Source organism: Anastrepha ludens, chromosome 3 (assembly GCF_028408465.1).
Source record: "Anastrepha ludens isolate Willacy chromosome 3, idAnaLude1.1, whole genome shotgun sequence".
Classification (NCBI taxonomy): Eukaryota; Metazoa; Arthropoda; class Insecta; order Diptera; family Tephritidae; genus Anastrepha; species Anastrepha ludens.
In genome coordinates this window covers 18,559,151-18,575,334 of record NC_071499.1, presented here as the reverse complement: position 1 = coordinate 18,575,334, position 16,184 = coordinate 18,559,151, and the positions used below count along the sequence as shown (strand labels likewise).

The window sequence follows — 16,184 nt, the reverse complement described above, 5'->3', positions numbered from 1 at the left end:
CCAAAGGTGACGGAGAATCAAAAAAAAGTCGATTGTGTTAGAGTTTCGGTGACGCCTCAGCAAAACCTGGGGTGGCTTTCTGTAATTCGATAGTCGACACTCGTTTGCTTGACACTTTAATTCGATATCGAATGCGCGACGATCACATTTTGGTTCCCGTATTTCGATACTTGTACTATCGTTTTCATATTTTCGGAAGTGTTTGGAAAGTGGTTTATAGTTGTCAAAAAGTGCACGAAAGCAATAAAAATTAAAAGTAAATATGTACAATTGGCGCTATTTTTTTAATTTTGGAAGATTTTAATGAAGAAAACTCTTCAATAAATAGAAGGAGAATACGCGATGCGTCGAATCCAATGGAATTGCCCGATTTATAGTAAGATGAATACAAATTTCATTAAGCAAATATCAAAGTATTTCGTTTGCACAGCTTCCAAACAAAATACCGACTGACCAAGGAGGTTTTTATGTACGTCCTTTGTGAAATAAACCTTAGAGAAGGACTTAGGAGTACATATATACCTCCAATTTTGAGGCTAGCTGCAACGCTGGAGATATTAGCAGGTGGCGGGTACCAGTGGCAAACTGGCGGCGCAAACACAGCAGCAATGGAAGATATTTCGCAGCACATTATCGTCGATGGAAGAAACTCTATGCAACCAATGGATATCTTTCGAAAAAAACTTCCAGCCGTGCAAAGAGTGGTTCCATGAAAAATATAACTTTCCGGGAAGTAAGTAGTGCAATATTAACGAAATTTAAATTTTGTACTATTTTAATTCATTGCAGTTGTTGGTGCCGTAGATGGTACTCATTTAATGCTGTTGAGGCCTATTGAGAACGAGCATATATACTTCAACAGGAAAGGAAAGCATAGCATAAACGCGATGATTGTAAATATATACTTACACTAGCTCTTAATCCTTTTTTCTTGGAGTTATCGTACTCTACATTTTTTTTGCAGATATGTGACCATAAATTAAGAATAAAAGCTATATGCCCACAGTACGGAGGAGCTGCGCACGATTCCTTTGTTTGGAAAGCCTCCAATGAGAGGAAGGTAATGGAGCGGCGCTATAATAATGGAGATACAAGTTCGTGGCTATTAGGTGAGTGATTAAATAGGAAAAAATTAAGATACCTGAATAAATATGTATATTTTTAGGGGATTCTGGATACCCTCTTGAGCCATGGCTTATGACCCCGTATCGATTACGCGAAAATGAGACCGACGTAGGCAAATGTATTTTCAACGACATTCACAGTAAGGCTAGAAGCATTGTCCAAAGAAGCATTGGCGTATACAAAGGTTCCTGTATTCATTGAATCCAATATAAATACACTAACATTAATTGCATTGTTCACTTTAGGCCGCTGGAGAATGTTATCGGACGATAGAAAGCCAAGGTACAACCCAACATTGGTTGCAAAAATTGCAAACGTGTGTGCCGCTCTTCACAATGTATGCATCGATAGGAATATTCCATATCAATTCAGAAACGAAAATCTAACTCAAAGACAAGAAGGACTGTTAGAATGTACACCATTGGACATAAACAATCGATTATCAGAGAGGATAAGAAGTAGAATAAAAGACCATCTTTCTCAATCAGCAATGTAAAGATTTAATTTTATTACTGGTAAATTAAATAAAATTTCTTAAGTAAAACTAAAAATTGTACTTCATTTCTTCATTTGATAAATTAAATAAAATTTCTTAAGTATAACAAAAAATTGTACTTCATTTCTCAGGTATCAGTCTTTCTTTTTATAAAAGGTAAAAAACTAAGCTTAAAGTTATCACATACATAAAGTAACTCATTAATTACTCATTTTACGTTTTAGCAATGCGATTTCACATTTGAGTTTTTCCAAGTCTAGCTCTAAGACTTGAATCTTCATTTTTTTATATTGCACTTCAGTTGCAATTTGTGTCTCCTTTAGTTGCAGTTTCCTCTTTGCGATTTCATTGCTCTCTTCGAAAAGCCTCAGCACTTCATTTTGAAATTTTTCTTTTCAATCTCTTTTTCAATGATTTGGATTTTGGGGTCTGAACATCTTTTTGTTTTAGCAGGTTGTACCTCGTCGATTTCCCCTTCCTGGCGTATACTAATTTTTGGGGGCTCAGACTTCCTTGATGTTTTGCCTTCGTCGTCACTAGAAGTATTATCGGCGCTCGAGATTTGGGCCAAATATTCACAAACGAAATTATCGTCTGCTTGAGGAGCCGCAGTAGAACAGCTGGGTCCGTCTGTATGGCAACCATATGATCTTGCGCCTGGTACTCCCGATATGTGCTCGCCTATTTTGGCTGCGGCAACTATTCGTTCCTCCATATGGTTCAATGAAACCGCATCATATGGACCACCACCCGTTTTCGTTATACTTTTCATGCGCTGGGTAAGCTTGCGTTTTGCATTATATTTGTAGTCAGTCCATACCTAGGGGTATTACAAGAATTTATTACCACAAATGAAAATGTTTAAAAGTAAGTGTTAATACAAACTTTCTGCCATGCTTTTGTTGGCTTCATGGGAGGTCCGTTACTGTTTAATAGTTCCGTTAGCTTATCCCATAACTCTTTCCTTTTCGAACGGCCATTAGCTGCACTCTGTAAGCTATTTTTAGCTAATGTATCGTGCTTCTCCATATATTCCACCATTATTTTTAGTTGAGCAGCGTTTGTTTGTTGAGACCTATGCAAACAACTATATGAAACTTAAAATTAAAAAAAAATTTTAATTTTTAACTTACATTTTGAAGAAATAAACAGCTGAGAAAATGAAAACGAGAGCAAAAGTGATGTCGAGCTGTATCTATCGAACGTTCGATGTGACGCTACGACATTTTTTGTTAGAGAAAGCAAAAACGATACTTCGACTATCGTTTTTGCTCGATATCGAATTACAGAAAGCCCTCTCCTGCGTGCATATGTGTTTGTAACAAATAAAAAAGTGTAATTGTGTTAGAGTTTCGGGCACGCAGGTTTTGCTGGGTATGTTCACATAAACACACTTATACACATCACTAAAGCAATAATCATAAGCAAAATTGCCTACGGTCTTTTCTTATATGGCTCCACACCCAAAACTACACTTAATATCATAAAACCCATAAACAACAAAGCTATCAGAAGCAGCCTATTTGCCTTCCGCACCACCCCAATAAGAATCCTCCATATTGAATCTGGCTTGCCTACAATTGAAGAACGAATCCAAGAAATCCACTCCAAACTTATCCCAAAAACACTTTTCTTAAATACATCAATTATAAAAGATGGCATTAAAAAACTGCTACCATCCAAAAGAAGTTATAACGTGACGCCTGCTCTACTCAAAATCATTAATGTTTCCCGCGGATATAACTTAGAAACACAACCGCAAACACTCTCCTATTATAATCCTCCTCGGAAATTAAGCACTCACACATGTGATATCACACTTCATACACAAAGAAAAAGACAACACCACCAATCCAATGTTTAAGCAGCTTTTTCTCGCAAAAGGTCAATACCCATAAAAATAACGGCTGGTCAATCGTCTTTACTGACAGATCTAGAACGGAAGACAATGTTGCATTCAGCGTAACATCCGAAGATGGCATATTTTTAAGTTTAAAAGCCATGTTCCCTTACTCTTCTATATTCTCGGCAGAAGCAGCGGCAATACACGAAGCTATGGTGTTATCTATCCAGAAAAAGACGAAAACCATAATATGCTCCGACAGCTTATCAGTCATCCAAGCGTCTAGTAATCCCACTTGCAACAAATGGGAAACTGTTAATCAAATAAGGGATTTGCTTATAAAAAACAGTAAATTACTAAAACTACTGTGGGTCCAAGGATACACAGGTATCGAGGGAAACACATATGCCAATAATGCAGCGAATTTCGCTTGCAATGCCCCAATTATAATCAGCCCAAAAACAGAAAGAATCGATATAAAACGACGACGTCTAAGTCATACTAAAATTAGCCACGAACACCTCCTAACTGGGAAAGCAGCCCCCGAGTGTAGTATATGCAACCGCCCACTGTCTATAAATCACATTTTAGATCATTGCCCTAAGTTTTCCAATAGTAGGAAAAACATATTTAACAACCAATCACCTTCCGTCGCATTAAGAAAATGCTCACCCGATAATGTTAAAGATATTTACAAGTTTATATACCAAAACAATCTACTATATCTAATACAATGATGACAAAATCTTAATGCTCCCTAAATATACAGTTGTTATACTCAGTAATGGTAAAATATATTAGATAAACATCAGGCCGATAGTCTTAGTAGCTAGTGCCTCTTTTTTGTAATATACATAGTTATTTATAATTATATTTCATTATTAATAAATAAATAAATAAAACGGCATATAAAGACATGCATAATACACAAGCAGCGGCAGTCATTAAAAAACTACAAACATGAACACTATTCCAATATTAATAAGAATGGATAGAAAACCCGAATCTTTTCCCGCCTTCGCCTAGACCACACAACACAGACCCATGAACATATCTTAAAAAACATAATTTTAGTACTGGTATTCATACCAGTCACTAAATAATAATAATAATATTAAATAAATTCTTTGTTTAGAGGCGCAAAATAAAAAAAAAATATTTTTTGAAAGTAAAGTTGCGAAATTGGCATTGATAGATTTCGAGCGCTCTTCTCTTACTAATGCGCATTAAAACTGTTAACGCTGATAACGCCACCGTCTGCCTACGGTTTACATCCTTTTACAATATTTTTAAGGCATACTTTTTATTGTTATTGACTCGTATGCTCAAGATTTCTTTGGTTTGCGCCTGATTGCATGCAACATGTTTGGCCAACTCGAAACTAAGAAGTTGAAGCAGTGCAGTTTAGTAGTAATGGGCTGTTACAATGGGTCCTTTGTGATCTATTGCGGGAACACATTTGCCGGACGTGACGTACCGTGCTGCCACAATGAAAGTATTGCCGCATATAAATATAAAAAAAAATGTTCTTGTTGTGAAAGTAAATCTTTATATTTCATTGTGCATAAACAGATTTTTGTTGGTTGTGAAATATATTTTAAAATTAATGCTTATTGGAGCGAAAGAGGGTTTCAATAGAATTTATGATGGTCGTAGACGGTGGGTGCGACCATAACTTCGAGATCTGGATGTACATTCATTTTGCAGAAGAACTCGGTTAAGCCTGGCCTTTTCTCTACTCTTTCAAGATTTAATTGAATTAACTCAATTCATTTAAACTCCATTTCTATTTATGCAAATCACTTGATTTAATAAAAATCACCACCGATAAAAATTTGCGCGGTATAAAATTATTCTTCTTTAAAGAGTTGCCACTTACGCCGCACTTTCCGTACGGCAAAAGTAGAAAGTTGGCGTATCGGACGCATGTTTGTGACGCCTTCAACTCAAATACACATAATCCATTTTGCTGTCAGTCAAATTCGTTGCCGCAACGGGCGGAACGTACCCATTGTGATGGGTCTATAAGGGAGTGGAATGAAACAAGAATGACAGAGAAAGCGATAGTTTGATTAGTTTAAATCTCACAAATCGCAAATTACCAAGTCATTCACTGAATTTTCACAAAGATGTAACTTCTCCTACTTTTGTTTGCTTTGCATTGCGAAGGGAGCTGACGTCAGAGTATAAAGTAACTGTTGTTTAAAGGCGCCACCTTCAGTACTCAATTTGCCTTGATTAATAACACCAAAAATCTTGGCTGAAATGGCTGAAATAAACTGAATGCAAATTTTTTTTTTTTTTTTTTTTTATTATTAGTATTTTCATTGCAACTAGTATAACATTACATATATATACTAACGAGCAATTTTTGTGGAGTTTTGTTATAACAAATAATTTGAGTTAATCCTCAGCAAAATACAATTCATACTTTTAACTGATTTTTATTTATTAATTAGTTTAAATCTAGAGGTTTTTTACGTTTGAGCCTTCGTTTCCATTTTGTATTATCGTTAAGAATCGAGGCTTCATTGTTCACATGCTTGCTTAGTCGCTCTGCGTGCGACTTTGCAAATTTCTTTATGGTTGCCGTAACCGAATCAATATTGAGGTCACACAAACTGCATGCTTGAGTGCCTTAGTCTGAAATCTTTGTATATGCGCTGTGTTACTATAGCTGGTACAACCCCATAGCTGAATCCCATAGGTCCAGATAAGTTTGAGAATTTGTTTGTAAAGCAGTATCTTGTTGGGTGCGGATAACGCTGATTGCTTACCCATTAGCCAATGCATATTTTGGAATTTTAGGTCCAGTTCTTCTCTTTTCTTTTTCACGTGCGCACTCCACCTAAGTTTCGTGTCGAGCGTCATACCTAGATACTTTGCTGTATTAGAGTATGGTACTTTAATGCTGTTTATGTATATTGGCAGGTAGTTGGTCTTTTTGTTTGTAAAGTTGATGTGTACAGACTTTGTTTCGTTCAGTTTAATGTGCCATTTATCTGTCCAATTGTATATTTTATTGATAGCAAGCTGCAGTTGTGCAGTAGACTCTATTTCTGTCTTTCCGACGGTTAATATTGCAGTATCATCAGCAAATGTTGCTATAAAGCAATTTCTGCTGTTTGGCAGGTCGTGAGTGAAAAGTAGATAGAGAAGAGGTCCAAGCACACTTCCTTGCGGCACACCAGCTTTTATCTCTTTCAGTTCAGAGAACTCATCTTCGTACCTGACGCGAAAATAGCGCTCAGACAGGTAGGTTTTTAAGATATTAAAACATTTTGTTGGCAGTACATTCTTTATTTTCCACATCAGGCCAGCATGACATACTTTATCGAAAGCTTTAGAGACATCGAGAAATACAGCCGAACAGACATTTTTTTCTTCAAATGTGTTCTCGATGATACGAGTTAATCTGTGAATTTGGCCAATAGTTGAGTGGCGCGCGCGAAATCCAAATTGGTGTGTTGATATTATTTGTTTATTTTCTATGATATTGTTCAGGCGCTTTATCAAACATTTTTCCAACAGTTTTGACAAGATGGGCAATATTGAAATCGGTCGATATGATGCTACATCATTTGGAGGCTTTCCTGGTTTTAGAATCATGATGACATCAGCTATTTTCCAATAGATTGGAAAGTATTGCAGCTTAAAGCAAGCATTCATTATGTTTGTTAGCTTAGTAATGATGTTTCGTGGAACTTGTTTGAGGACTTCGGCAGTTATTAAATCAAACCCTGGAGATTTCTTCGACTTCAACTTTTTTATCTCGGCGCACATCTCATCTTCAGTTATGGGTACTATATCGCCATAATTATCATTGGCTATGCCATCATTATTTAGTATTGGTGATGTGTCGCTATTGGGTGTAAAGATTTTTGCTAGATAATCTGAAAATATGTTTGCTTTTTCTATGTTGGTTTTCGCCCATCCATTATTGCCTACTTTGATTGGTGGATTATGGTTAGCTGGCTGTTTAAGCTTTTTGGTGCATTTCCACAGTGAGTAGTTTGTGTCTCTTTTATTATTTAATTGCTGTGCGTAGTTTGTAAATGATTGATTTTTGTATTCTTTAATTTTATGGCTGAGATCTTTCGCTGCTTTGTTCAAAGCTGCTTTATCAACAGGTGATCTTGTTTGATGCCACCTACGCCGCATTTTTCGCTTCTTTAGCGCCATTTCTTTTATATCTTTTGTGTATTTGTGGCCAGCGGAAATTTTCATTAAAGGAGGTGTGCTCGACCAAGCAGAGTGTTGTATTTCTCTCGTCAGTTTTAAAACTTCGTCATCTATCTTTGTTGTTGATTCCATTGGAAACGTATTGTCTTCAGATTCTTCTAACATTTTGCGGAAATAATCCCAGTCGGTAAATTGACTAGTTAATTTGAGAACTGGATCACGTAACACTACCGTTTCGCTGAGAGTTAGATAGATCGGCGAGTGATCTGAATTCATGTCTAGCCCATTTTCAATATTAAGATAAGCACTGGAGACTTTTCTGGTGATGAAGAAATCGATAAGATCCGGATTTTTTTGTGGATCAGATGGCCAATACCTTGGCATCCATGAAGATGCAGTGTTACAGTTTGTTTGTTGAAGCGCTTTGAAGAGCTCCCTTCCTTTAGTGGTTGTTAGCCTAGATCCCCAATGGATATGTTTAGCATTAAAGTCACCGCCCATAATGAATTTTGTTTTATGACGCTCAATAAGATGGACATATTGATCGTATTTGATTTGGTGCTTTGGAGGACTATAAACAGCTGTCAATGCTAGATCACCTCCAGCATTAATTGTGATGGCGGTGGCTTGGAATTCATTGGTGCTGACTTTTTCTTGTTCGTAGTGTTTAATATTGCTTCTAATAATTACGGCACTTCCGCCTCGGGCACTATTGCTTGGGTGAATAGTGTGGTAAGTTTCAAAGTTTTTGATCTTGAAAAAAGTTTGATTAGGGAAATGCGTCTCAGCAATTAAACAAATGTCGATTTTTTCTGAATTGAGAATCATTTCCAATTCTTGCTGGTGCTTTGGGAGACCGTTCGCGTTCCATAACATTATTTTTAAAAAATTAGGCATGTGTAATTGACTGATAAATTTTAAATTCAAGATTTTGCAACCTTTGCTCCAGTGATTTGTTAAATTTTTGTTGTTCTGTTAGTTTTTGCAATATTTTTGAAAGTATATTTTCTTCATGTGTAGTGACATTTTCGTTAGTTGTTGCCACTTGTGAATAGGTTGGTAGATTGCTTGGGGCTGGAATTGGTATTGGTTTATGCGATATTGATTTTGTACTAGCTTCATCTTTATTTTTCTCTCTTCCTTTAGTTTGGCTTTCAGCCTCAGTGTTATTTTTCCGCTGTCCAATTTTTTTGTCGCGAATTTTTTGTAGTTCTTTGGCTACTATGCAGCCTCTGTAGCTAGCAGGGTGTGCTTCTCCACAGTTGCAGCATTTTGGCAGCTGCTCCTTTGATTTTGTGCATTCGATTGTTTTGTGCTTCTGCGCACATTTGACACAGCGTGGCTGCTTGCCGCAATAATTTTGAGTATGTCCGTAGGACTGACATGACTTACATTGAGGAATTAATGTTGTTTGTTTAATCGCTTCAATTTTGACAACCGCATGTAAGATTGTTTTTATTTCAAATATATTTTTAATATCTTCAATTGATTCGAATGTGAGTAGAAACATATCTAGTGGCTCCTTTGTTTTCCATTTTAGCTTTTTAACTGCATTAGTGATTTTTAGGCCTTGTTTTTTAAGATCTCGTATGATATCAGTAGGATCGCACGAATGATGAAGATTTTTTGCTATAACTTTTATTGGTGTTGTTTGCTTGTTTTCATAAGTGTACCAAGAGATATTTTGTGTTGATAGCGACTTTGTAGTCTTTCTATAATCATCTGGATCAAATGTATTTATTTTATAGATCTTATTGTTCAGAAGTTTAATAGAGAACGTATTGCTAGACCCGTTTTTTACAATGTTGAACAGTTTTTGGTATGCAAATAAAACAAAACAAAGCAACATAGGAACGTAATTTCCACACACTCTTTCATTTCAAAAATTATGAGAAATTTTTGTTTATTAAAAATATTATATATAGGTTGTCAAAAAGGTCTTGCGGTATTTCCGCAAGCTTGTCTTTGCAAGCGCGTAGTTCTAGTTGTATTCGTCGCATCGGTTCACGCTAGAGCTTTTTGGAAAGCTCTTTTCACGTGCTAACACGTGTTTGATTAATTGTTGTTTGCTTTTAGTCGTTCGTGAGTTATAGCGTCGCAAACATGGATACAAATAAAGAGAAAATTCGGCATATTTTACAGTACTACTACGATAAAGGCAAAAATGCATCTCATGTTGCCAATAAAATTTGTGCAGTTTATGTACCCGATACAGTTTCCATTTCCACCGCACAACGATGGTTTCAACGTTTTCGTTCTGGTGCAGAGGTGATCGAAGATGCTCCACGGTCCGGAAGGCCTGTCGTCGAAAATTGCGATAAAATCGCTGAATTGATCGAAAGAGACCGGCATAGTAGCAGCCGTAGAATCGGCCAAGAGCTGGGCATGAGTCATCAAACCATTATAAACCATTTGAAGAAGCTTGGATTCAAAAAGAAGCTCGATGTATGGCTGCCACACGACTTGACGCACCGTATAGTCCGGATCTCGCACCAAGTGATTACCACCTATTTCTGTCCATGGCGAACGAGCTTGGTAGTTGGAAGTTGTCCACAAGAGAGTCCTGTGAAAATTGGCTCTCCGAGTTTTTTGACAATAGGGAAGCGAGCTTCTATAAGAGGGGCATTATGAAGTTGGCATCTAGTTGGGAACTCGCCATCGAACAAAACGGCGCATATTTGACTTAAATCGCATTATTATAACCAATTTTATGAACAATTGAAAATTCAATAAAAATACCGCAAGACTTTTTTGACAACCTTTATTTATTTTATAAAATGAGTCAAGGGGAAGCAAGTAATTTAATTCTTATAAAACTTGTAAGAATAATATAATTTGTAGATGATAATTTCCGATGATTGTGGGAGGTAGAAGCAGTGGAAGTAGGCTTCATCAAGCAGACTTCAAAACCAAGATTCTTTCTGCTGCTGAAATTAAGCAGCAATGGAATTTTGCGAAATACGAAATATTGTGAAGTACGAAGATTAGGAGCAACGGGGTAGTTTGTTGTCAAAAAAAGAATTCGAGTTTGTATCTTATTTGTATGGAAGAAAATGCGCGATAAAATTTTGAAACATTTCTATGCAGATCTTTAAAGTTTCTTCTATCAACTGGGGTAATATTTCGCAAAATATTTTGAATTTATTTATTAATAAAAGCCTCGATTTCTGGAGATATTTTCATATCAGTCCAGCTCACTTAAGGGGTTGTATACCTTGTGAGCCCGAAAAAATGGACGATTGTCATAATTTTTTTAAAATATGTTTTAGAACTTTTATTCAAATGAGGCACATATCATACTAAAGGGTAACTTTCGAAGAATACATTTTGGTGTTTTTATTTAAAAAAATGTTATTATTTATTGTTGATATCGCCCCTCCCCCGAAACGCCGTTTTTTAGAAGAGGCTTGCGGTGATCACGGTAGCGCCTGAACAGCTCAACTGAAATCAAAAAAATTAAATGATTATTATAGAAAAATGTTTTTTAGTGAATCTGAATGGTTTATTTACCCAAAAAAAATTTTTCTCGATATGAAAACCGCTTTGCACCAAAAAAACGATTTTTGAAGGGTTGAAAAATTAAAAAAAATTAATTCCAGCGAACTATGTAAATATTTATAAAAAGTGAACCATTCGGATTCACGAGGTTGTAACATCGAATAATTAAAAAAAAAGTTTATGCAAATCGGTCAAATAGTTTTTGATAAATAATGATCACCGCGACGGTAATTTTCAAAAAACACGACTTCGAGTTAATCGCGTCTAAAGTTTGGCGTGCACTTCTCGTTCCAAGAAAGATCGCGTGCTTCCACGGTCTGTAACTTTCGTTCAAGTGCTCCGATCTTTATGATTTTTTGAATATATATTTTTAAGATGATGTACTTTAAGAATATGCCATAAAAAATGCTCGATTTTTTGTCCAACACAAAGTTAAAATTTCATATTTCATCGAAATAATTTGGTAGAAGTTTTAAACCGTAAATTTTACAATACCAAAACTGTTTTTGATGAGCACCCTTACGTACAAATACCTGCAACGTGGCACAATATTAATCATCCAATTTTGTTTTTGAATGACTCTTTATTAATTTTAAATACAAAGTGATTTTGAGTGATGGAAATCTTTAGTTGACCTTTACGCTCTTCCCTGCCTGTTTGTTCACAAATGTCAACTATGATTGAGTTACGACGCCATTTGCAAAAATTATAAATCTTTCGATCATCATCAGCATCACTCCTTAGTCTCCGTTAGGGCCAAAGTAAAATTTTAGCAAAATTTTTCCATTTTGTGCGTTTCCCTGATATATTTTTCACTTTCTGCCAGTTCATTGTTGTGCCCGCGGCTTTGTATTCCTCTTCGATGCAGCGTCGCCTGGAGCCCCTAGCTCTGCCTCTTCTGTGCTGTCCTTGGGGGTTCCAGTCCAGCGCTTGTCTGCTCATTTCAGTGCCGCCCTTTCTGTAGGGTATGGCCGAGCCATCTCCATTGGGGTGATTAAGTTTTCGCCATTTTGTTCTAGCCAAAACCGATCGACTGCTTCTTTTCTAGGGCACTTCTCCTCTTGAAATAACTACTAATTGACTTAGGCATGAAACTTTCAAATAATGCAAAGACTTGAAAAAAGAATAATCAAAAATATCGATTTTTATTTTGGCGATATGGGACTTGAAACTATCTGGAATATCCTCGAAGTTTTTAGTCTTATAAAAACTCATTTTTTATTTTAAAAAGTATCAAAGTATATTTCATATAAAAAGTTTATTTCAGATTTCTTTTATAATTTTAAATTTTTTTTATAATACTTAGAATTTCATGCCTTACCTAATATTCATCACCTTTTGCTTGAATCTAACTGATAAAATGTATTTTTTTGGTTTCTTAAACTCTTTTTTTTTACCCACGGTAACCTTAACCAACCCAAAAAGCATTGCCTTTGCAAATTTTTGAGAGACGGAGAGAGTAGTTTGTATAAGAACGGCATTTTTTACAAATAATTTTAACTCTGTTTAGTCATTTGATGTTTTATTTCGAGCAAGAACACGAAGCAGATTTAAATTCTTAATTTTCAATAATTTTTCACTTTAAACAGAGTCACCTTTCATAGATCGAAAGCAAAAGCAAAATTTGCACGAACGTTTTTTATAGTCAGCTGAGAGAATCCCGAAGATTTCACATATGGCGTTTGAGCTGCTCGGCTTTCCATGCATTGGATAGAATCAGCTGTTGAGAGGATGAAATTGTAGAATTAGTTTTGTACTTTTTTCTTCACAAACATTTTTGTTTTTTTCTCTCTATTAATTTCCTTGTTTGCATTGATTTTAAGTTAAGTTGTGTGGATTGTGAAGTCGAGACGCATTCAAAGTAGTTTATCAATTTAACCATTTCCTTCTTCAACTCGTCATTAACCGACGCCAGCAAACTTCTTTAGATTTATGTTAGTGTGGCTTGCATTTCGAAGAAATTTCTAGTGGCAATAAATACCCGATATTTTCAAGGCAACTTCTCACTGCTCCACTCCTTGCTTGTGTTGTTGATGTCGCACCACAAATACCCATTTGGATTCCCGTGTGTTAATCCTTTCTCGATAAATTATGCGGAAGTTTGAAAAAATATTTTTTCTATTCGTCATTTTTGCTTTGAGATTGTACTAAATCATCCTGGAAATATAATTTCACGCGTTCAAATTGTTGGCGGTCGATCTTGGCCAACTGTGTAACTTCCTTGTATAATTTAGCCTCTTTTGTGTAATACTTTTCCCATATTTCCAGATGCAATTTTTGAAATGTCTCCCCATTTACTAATCACTGCTTCAACCGTGTTCTCTTTGATAAACGCTGCTGGTCCATCATCAGTTGGTTGAGTTTCGAACAAAAATGCGAGTATCGAAAGTGGTAAAAAATATTTCAATTCCAGCGGCAGCTAAGGCATTTTACTTTTAGTCCTTTCTAATGCAATGAATGTGGTGCGAGTTGTTCCATTAACCGCGCTGAAAACTGAAATATTTTTTTTCTTTAAATTTAATTTACATTCACATATGTAGAGACCCGTGAGGAAAAACCCATTGTTTATGATATTTCTTTACAAGGGTTTTTGAAAAGGTTTTTTTTTCCAGCACCTGTGCCTTTACTAAATACTTTTAAACGGAGAAGAGCTATTGAAATCCTGCAAATGTTTCAGTGCGCATGGGAATTCTTAATTTAAAACTATTGTGTAATTGCGTTTAAGAGGCGTGGACAAACCAGATGACTTTTAAAATTGGGTTTTTTTCACTTTCAACATAACAACAAAAACAAACCCAGTAAAAGCGAGTGAGCAGCCTGAATTACTTTGAAGGTAAACAATAACTATTAATGCTGGGTTTTCCCAAAGGTTTGCCTATCCCGAGATGAGCTATAAATCGAGCTGAAAGTTGACCAAAGTCGACATTCCTCGCACAGGTCATCATCAGACAAAATCATCGAAATGTTTAAAAACTTCTTAAAGTTGAGTTCGTTATCACAGATTCTGGCGTTTATTTTGGGTATACTTCAAGTTGAAGGCAGACCGCAAGATGTAACTACCAATGGCGAAGTAACTACCAATGTACCAAGCATATTCAGAGTCGGAGTCGGCGTAAATTTATTCAATGCAGAAACAACCAGATTAAATGATTATGCATTTATCGATGACGAGGACGACGATGGTGATGACGACGAAATCATCTGTCTTGAACGAATTATTGGAATGTCATATTGTCCAGAAGTGCCAAATTATGCGGAAGCTACACAATTGGACAAGATCGACCCCCAACAATTCGAGCAGTTCAAATCATATTTCCAGGAGGATTTAGTACAACCGAAAAACGCCGCTGGTCGTGTGGTGGATGAGACGGGGAATTGCGTTACTAAGTCACGCGTAATTTATCCCCAGGGTGGCCTCACCAAAGAGTCCAAGTGGGTACTGATCGTGCAACATGAGCAGCACAAGCAAGGTGTGCTAGTGAGCTGGTGTGAAAAGATTGAGTTGCCTTGCAGATATAATTTGTTGTACGGCTATTCGAGATGTAAACAACGTCTCGTCTATAAGAAATTTGTGGTATTGGTGAATGGTGTGATGAAGGAGGCGATGATTAAATTACCGAGCTCCTGCGAATGCGCTCTGGATGCCGATATGGCTAAAAATTTAATTTAGATTTTATAGTAAATTTATTTAAATATTGATTTAAATTTAAGTTTTATTGTAAATATTATTTGAAAATTTATTTAAATAAATTTTCCTTAAGCATACAAAAAATAATGCAAGAAATATTTTATTTTAGATTTAAAAGCTGATATTGTCCTACCAAAATGCGAATAACGAACTATAGTCTCGAAGTATGCGAACAATGGGTGCATTACTAGCATATTTAGTCTTAAAGTTTACTCCATAAAAAGGGTAAATATTTCAAAGGCTTCTTTGGGAGCATTAAAGCTTATCGGCTCAAGTAGAACTGGACAGTCGACGATGCCATTAACAACACTGAAAATAAACGAAAGTGAAGGGACTGTCCTTCTCTTTTCAAGAGATTCTAGATTAATTAGCTTTAGGCGAGAATTATAGGATGGAACAGGCGACTCAAATTGGAGGGAACGTAGAGCTTGCTTAAGAAAAAAATTTTGAACGCGTTCTACTCTATTAATCAAGAGTTGGTCGTAAGGTCTCCAAATGATAACAGCGTACTCGAGGTGAGAACGAATAGTCCGGGAGCCAGGGGTCATTTTGACCTCATCATTTTATGCTAAAGGCAGACGCCATCCAATGGATGACGAAACCAACCGTCAGCTGTCGAAAAAAACTTTTTAACAACTCGTTTAATACCGGCTGAAATTTTTTTGGGTATTGTTGACATTAAGTAGAAAAAAAATAGTCAGCTGCGCCGTAGAGGGGGAAAATACGTCGGATCAGTAACTTTCCCCACTTGCTTGGACTTCTACACATGGAACCATCCAAACCTCGCTTCTGAGCATCCACTTAGTTCTTAACAGATGAGCAGATTTTTAAATCATCCGCGAAGAGCAAAAAATTAGAAAAACTAAAACATTTCCTTATCGATCATTGATGAAAATGACAAAAAGAAGTGATCTAAAATACTCTCTTGGTGGACACCTGAAGTAGCAACAAACTGGTTCGATAAAACTCCATCAATTTTTACCACAAATCGTTTGTCCGTCAAATATGACTTAAGCCATTGCAGAAAGGTGGAGTGAAGGCCCAAGCAAGCCTTGGAGAAGTCAGTGTAGGTAGACGCAATCAACTTGGAGCCCTTTGGAAAACGATGAAATACAAAATTTGCAAAAAACAGCAAGATTAGAAACTGAAGAATGGCCAGTTACAAAACCATGTTGGCTTGGGTAAATTTACAATGCATTCAAGCAGTTTACAGGTGATTGATAGATTGGAAATCAGGCTATAATTACGAACATCATTTTTTCTTCCACTTTTAAAAAGAGGTGCAATGATTGTACACTTGCAATCTGTTAAGAAAGTGCCCGTAGATAAAGATTTATAAAAATAACGCTGCA

General features: G+C 36.2%; 1 protein-coding gene across 1 annotated transcript; it reads left to right on the top strand.

Moving 5' to 3' along the window:
• Window positions 1–13,799: 13,799 nt before the first annotated feature.
• On the top strand, window positions 13,800–15,477 carry LOC128856292 (uncharacterized). Its single transcript, XM_054091588.1, has one exon. It carries the CDS (start codon window positions 14,107–14,109, stop codon window positions 14,812–14,814), a length of 708 nt encoding a protein of 235 aa, XP_053947563.1. The 5' UTR covers window positions 13,800–14,106; the 3' UTR covers window positions 14,815–15,477.
• The last annotated feature ends 707 nt before the right edge of the window (window positions 15,478–16,184 follow it).